The 6,642-nt window shown below is 41.3% G+C and overlaps 2 protein-coding genes across 2 annotated transcripts in view; one reads left to right on the top strand and one right to left on the bottom strand.

Moving 5' to 3' along the window:
• Nucleotides 1-3,262, top strand: part of si:dkey-91i10.2 (uncharacterized protein LOC555224 homolog) — a 20,822-nt gene extending 17,560 nt beyond the window's left edge. Inside the window, exons 6-7 of the mRNA XM_035677181.1 lie at nt 753-902; nt 1,212-3,262. Of these exons, the coding sequence (XP_035533074.1) occupies nt 753-902; nt 1,212-2,046 (985 nt within the window). The 3' untranslated portion in view covers nt 2,047-3,262. The remainder of the gene's footprint in view (nt 1-752; nt 903-1,211) is intronic.
• A 1,054-nt stretch (nt 3,263-4,316) lies between these two features.
• Nucleotides 4,317-6,642, bottom strand: part of tsn (translin) — a 4,477-nt gene continuing 2,151 nt past the window's right edge. Inside the window, exon 6 of the mRNA XM_035676742.1 lies at nt 4,317-5,938. Coding sequence (XP_035532635.1) covers nt 5,708-5,938 — 231 coding nt within the window. The 3' untranslated portion in view covers nt 4,317-5,707. The remainder of the gene's footprint in view (nt 5,939-6,642) is intronic.

Genomic DNA, 6,642 nt, shown 5'->3' with positions numbered 1-6,642 from the left:
TTCAGTTTGGTATCAAAATAAGTCACGTATGCAAGATGGACGTTCGCGCCAGTTGTTACTTGTGAAAATTGCTTGTATTGAGCACTTTAAAGCTTTTCTGTAATTTTGGCCGTAAAAATTGAGATTCGAACATTTTATCTTTCAACCGCCAGAACAGAATTCTGACTCAAACATCACAGTAGCTGCGTTCGGGAGCTGCTCAGCAAGCAGCGTTTGTCCAAGGTCAGAACGAACTTTAAAGCTCCAGAACAGCTACTAAATGGCCATTGTGGCTGAGATTGTCAACCAGTCATTTTTCTTGATTCTAGTACCATGATTTACCCATTTTTAACCAAACACTGACACTAATTTCTAGAATGGGGCTGTTGCTCTCACATGACACTCTTCTAGCTGTAACACAGTATCTCCAATGCACCCCTTTGCAATATGTTGGTCACTCTTTTGCTTTGTCATGCCTGCTGCTTCACTGTTCACCTGAAAGCCTCCATCCCAACATTAATCTGTAGCCTCTGCGGCTGAGGCTAAACTCTTACGCTGGGCTGAGCTTGGTGTATCCTTGTGGTAAAAAATATACAGGCCAAATATAAACTCTGTACATATTCTGCATTCACACAATATTTATTGGTGTTGCTGTACCAGCAGATCTTTTAGACACAATGATGGACAACTATGACTTGTTAAGACAAATTGTTAGTGCAAAATGTTAATTAGTTCAATATTGACATGACCATTTTGTCTCACGTGGTTTGACCTCAGGGAGATGAAGATCTGCTGACAGTGTACATAGGAGAGATCTTCCTGGAGTTTGTCAACATGCTGCCCGCCTTCCAGACCTACTGCCTGCAGCAGTCCACCTCGGTCAACATGCTCAACACACTGGAGAAGGAGAAAGAGCTGCTCAGGTACAAACAGAGTACAAAGGTCCTTCTTCCAGTTAGTCTGTGTGATGGAAAAGTTACTCTGGGAGCTTTCTCTAGTTCCTGCCACGGCTGTTCCTTATTATTCTTAATGGAAAAGACAGCGGGTTATCACTTATTCAGAAGAAGTTCTATTTTGAGGCTAGAGCTGCATTGATTCATATTTTTAGACAGAACCACAGCTCATCCATGAGTCAGGCTGTCCTGTGATTCCCATTAATCAACGTTTTAAGAGTTTTCCCAGTACATCAGACATCTCTGTTTTCAACTTAATTTTCTCGTCTGTCTTTTCAGAATCTTCCTGGATGTTTCCCAGAATGACAACACAGCACTGCGTCGCATGAACTTGCGTTCCTTCCTCATGGCGCCCCTCCAGCGCGTGACTAAATACCCGCTTCTACTGAGCCGAATCATTAAGGTCACCCCTGAATGTCACCCTGACTATGCACGTCTCCGTGAGGCCAAGAGTCGGGTGGAATCCCATCTGGAGCACATCAACATGAAGACCAAGCAGGAGGGGAATGGTGTCACATGGTCCCTCCGCTCGTTCCGCCGCGACAGCCGCAAAAATCGGGAGGTCATCAACATTGAAATGCGAGAGGTGTCGATGAAGACAGTGGGCTGGGCGAGAGAAAACACACGATTCGTCATGGAGGGACCCCTTCAGTTGTCCCAGCCAGCAGATGGTCAGTGGCTGAGGAAGGGCAGCAAGGCCCTCAAGTTCCAAAATGTCCAGAGTCTGCTGATGGTGAGGACACAGCGGGCCGGTGAAGCTCCAGGACAAGGCACTGACCTGGGGGCACGGGGGGATCAGGGGGAGGGTGGTGGAGATGGCATTCGAGATGGAGTGCTGGTTCTAATCAAGGACAAGAGCAGCGGGAAGTTCACAGTGCTCAGAGAGCCCATCCGTCTGGGAAACTGTGTGGTGTCGACGGATCCAGACTGCGAGGACACATTCGAGGTGCTCGATATTCGGCGAGAGTCTTTCGTTTTCCGTGCCTCGGACAAATCTCGCACCCAGCAGTGGTTCCACCAGATTAAGAGATACGCTCGAGACTTGGGCACCTGGAGGAAAAGACGCAACGCTTTGCCCAACATCATGATCAACACAAACCAGAGCCGCTCCTGAGACTAACCATCCCCCAACGTTATTACACTGTAAATAATCTGAATCCTTCTACAGCAAAAATAAACTGACAACAAGAAGCATTTGAGTGACGCCACTGTTATAACTTCAGTAAATTTCAGTTCAAAAAAATCTTTCTCAAAGCCTCACAAGGGTAAGAGAAAGATATGGCACTTTTTTCTTACAAAGCTATAAGTGCACCATACTGTCATGAAATTACATGTGAAGATTTAAGTCGTAAAAAAGAAATCAGATTATTGGACAACCAAAAAACTTGGGCTGTGCTTGTCAGCCTTGATTGTAAAGACTGTTTGCTCTTGCAGAAAGAGAGCTGAGTTTTCAGTAAATAAGGTGTGTCTGTTGAAAAGCATGGCTGATCATGACTGACTGCAAAAAGAAAAATTGTAATGTCATTTTTATACAAGATGGTGTGTGGGGGAGGGGGGGGACATTTGTTTTTGGTATGAAGCGGTAGAGATGTGGTCAAGAGCTTTTGTTCAGTGGTTCCTGTTTGTCATCACTGCCCTCTCCTGTCTGTGTGCCGCCCTCTACTGTATGTCGGCGGTAGAGCAACTTTCACTGCCAGAGATGCAGTTGAGCAGAGCCTCTTATTGCAGGCTGAACAGACCTCCTGTATCACTGTGTTTAAATGAGAACTCACGTAACAGCAATAATCTCTGCCAGTTTCAAAAGAAGTAGCTACTGTATATGCATTTAATTTCCCAAGATATCCTTTGGCATTCAGGGGTTCATCCTGCTTAAATGAGCGCTGTTCTGGTCAATCCTTGGAATTAAGATAATCTTAGTGCCATGAAAGCAGTTTGTGAGAAGTCTAGTCAATCTCCTTTGTGGTAACATCATGTTTAATAGGTAAAGTCAACCACTGCAATTTCCTCCACTGTGTGTTAAGTCCAGAGTTTTTCAACCTTAGGTTCAGGACCTCGTGTCAGACCTGGCCAAGGGACAGGTGTGCTGATATTTGTTTGATCTATTTATAGGGCTGCAACAATCAATTATATACATTCAGTCTATTCATCTGATTAATCATTCGGTCTACAAAATGTTGGGAAATGGCCTCAATCTCAAATTCCCAGACCCAAAGTAGAGTTTTATAAAGGTAAGAGCAACATTTGAAAAAACTGCAAATGTTTTAAATAAATAAACGACAAACAGTTAATTGATCCACTTTGCGTCAAACAAATAACTTGTTGACTTATCATTTCAGGACTGTAGGTTGCAAGAATATGCTGTTTTTGTAACAGGAAATCTCTCCCATTGTTGGGGTACATTTTGGCATAAAGGCTGAAAAACTCTGGTTACTTGTCAAACTCGCCTCAAAAAAATCATCCCAACCATCTTGTCATGACACGGTTTTAACTGTGTTATTATTATGTGACCTAGCGATGAGCTGTTGTGCCTTGGTACTTGATTACTGTTAAGCTAAAACGTACTGAAATATTTGCAACCTGTCACAGTAGCATTCATCTCTGAGATACAGACTAGACTGCCCTCTGTTGGCACTTGATTGAATCAGTTTTACAGGCAATATAAATATTCCTCTGACAGTCACTGGCTGCTGATAATATGTGATCACCTGATCCTCTCTCTTTTATTTTAGTGTTTTTTTAATTTATGAAGGCTTTATTTTGTTTAATGCACTTTATTCTGTAATAGAAAGCTCTCCAGTATAACTGCTGGTAAGACATGTTACACGGCCTTGTTTATTCACAGTTCTTTATATTAGAAGAAACCAGGTTGACTGAAGCTGATTTCAGTCAATTTCGGGTCATCAAACCAAAACCACTATTTAAGACAGATGCTGTTTTATCTTTGCTATGAAGTAGCACTAAAAAAGAGGTAGCGAAACACTGTGTTTTGGAGGGCGGGGCTGCTCAACTCCACACCAATACTGTTGTGCTGTCGGAGGATGCGGTTTCAGATGAACCCTTTCAAAATGTAAAAAAACAAAGCCTGCTGAGTGTCATACAGTTTCTTTTGTGTTCCTCATTTGCATTTGAAAAGACCTGATGTATTATTTCCCCAATGTAATATATTGTGAATTATATTAAAAGATTTTAAACACGACCTTGCTCCTTGTATATTTCTGTGCAATATGCTTAATTGTAAAGTCTTATGAAGCTCGAAATGTAGAATGTAGAAATATATTTACAGTCATTTTTAAGCATCTTAAGGACAACTGATTCAAAAACAAGAATACACACAGTACAAGTGGAATGCACCTATCACTCCAGGGAACAAAGCACAAGATGGAAGAGAGTGACAGTGAATTATTTCTAGAAAATACAATCCAGCTCCACTACAGTATAGAAGCAAACAGAAGCGTGGATTACAGAAACAAACCTTCAAGACATTTCCTAAAGTGAAAAAAAAAAACAGTAAACATATCACATGCAGTACATGACATTATGACTAGTTAGTATTCGCTCCTGGATTTCCAGAGAAAGCTTTATCACCTGACAACCAAAACACCCAAATGGCTCAACAGACATTCATTGGCACTGTTCTGCAAGGGTTCCTTGCTGTTAGAAACTAAAAAAAACAACAAAAAGTAGCTTTATATCATGTGAAGTGCAACTTTGTCATTTCTTTGGCTCTACTTCTACTGGAGCCTCATTTATAAGAATCATCAAAACGTATTCCTTATTAAAGTCAGAAAAGATCAAAATCTGGTAAGAATACTGTAAAAGTCTGAGTTGTTGATTCAAGATTTAATCGTCTGATATGGCATCAAATATTTCCTCCATAAATGAGGCTCCTGGACGTCTGTTTGGATGCCTCCATTTTTTAACATTATTAATTCAGAGTCCTACGAAATACCACCAGACAAAAACTCGTTGAACAACACAAACACATTTCGTGTTCTTTTTTTTGGATTTTGCAAATAAAACACAAACATCGACAAAAAATAAGCTCTGCATGACTGGAACGCTGTCTGGGCTGTCTTCTTGAAGGAATTAAGGGTGCAACAAAGAAGAAAGGAAAAAAAATAATCAATACACTTACACACTGCAATATTTAGTTAGATTGTATCAATTCTCAAAAACACGTTATGGACAGCAGTGTTGTAAACAGGGCTATAGTGTTAAATGTTTTTATGCTTGTATGCATATGGTGGGGAGTTTTTTGTCTTCCTTACATTAGCTTTAAAAAACAAAAAAAACACAATATATCATGATACATTGCAACATATTAAATTGTAACCCCTGTATTGTGATACGCATCATATCACCAGATTCTCGCCAATACACAGCCTTACAATGAATTGAACATCAATGTACTGTAATTTAATAAGAAGTTGACTTTTTTGCAAATTAGATGGAACAGTTGCAAAACCAATTCAGTGAAACAGTAACACATGAATCAGACGAAGCTGAGAACACACATTTACAAAAACCAGCAACAAACTGAACCTTTGATCTCTGAACGAGGGTAACAACTCCATCACGGTCACCGACAGAATGCCATCCATCTCAAACACTTCTCATGCATGCATCCGCACAAACACACACTCAAATGCACACACACACACACAGTCTGCCATCTGCTGCTGGGGCCTCAGGTAGATCCCTGGGTCTTGCCTTCCAGGTGGGGTAAGGTGCAGCAGCCGTGGAGAGGTGCCAGCCCTCCTCTGTCTCTCCGAGCTCTACTTGTCCACGCCAGCCTCGGGCTCCTTGGCCAGCCCGCGGATGGACAGGTCGTAAACCACCTCCTCGATCTTCTTCACGTCATACTTGAGGCCGTCGTAGCGTTTCCGCAGCGGGTCGTTCTTCAGGTTGAGCAGGCGGAAGCCTGAGTCCAGCTCGTTGATGAAGTTGGAGATGCGGAGCGGCCGGCTGTAGTCTCCTGCTGTGACGCTGTTCACCGCCAACCGCGACTGGGGGAAGACAACAGCACAAATTAAACACAAAGTTACTCAGCTTACATGTTCAGGGTTCCTCTGGTTATCGAGTAACAACTTTTAATGACATGCATACAGACATTTGTTCAAACTACTGACGTGCTGACTTGCTCAAGGGCATTTATAGCTTTCAGAGTTCAAATGGGAAGTTGAAAACACAACATAGCTGCCACTGGCAGTTTTCAGTTGTTTTTTTAATTGATTGAATCCTTGATACATAAGATTTAACTGATTGAACTAAATCTCTCTAAAATGACACAAAAACATGGCCGACTTCCGTTACACTTTCCCAGGGCCAAGGTAACATCTTTGAATTCATGTTTTGTTCAACCAAAACTCAAAAGACATTCTATCAAAATTATACAATACGAAATGGTCACATTTAAGAGGCTGGAAAAAGATAATGTTATGGCTTTTTAAAATGTATAAATGAATTGACTTTCTGAATGTTGAAAAAATAATGCATCAAACTAAATGTACAGCAGCCATTAATCAGGCCAGCTTATTCACCTAGTTAAAACGGTCCTGTAATAAATCCTAATAAACTGAGTGTATATTTATACTTCTACATCAGAATTTTGTTGTGCACTAAAGACTTTTCCAGGACATACTGGTCTATTTGTCATTTTATAGCACTTAGCCAAGAACAGAAAGCTGTATAATGTACTGTACACTGTTTT

The sequence above is a fragment of the Morone saxatilis genome, unplaced genomic scaffold (genome assembly GCF_004916995.1).
Source record: "Morone saxatilis isolate NCDOM2014 unplaced genomic scaffold, NCSU_SB_2.0 Contig5, whole genome shotgun sequence".
Lineage (NCBI taxonomy): Eukaryota > Metazoa > Chordata > Actinopteri > Moronidae > Morone > Morone saxatilis.
This window is presented reverse-complemented; position numbering and strand designations above follow the sequence as displayed.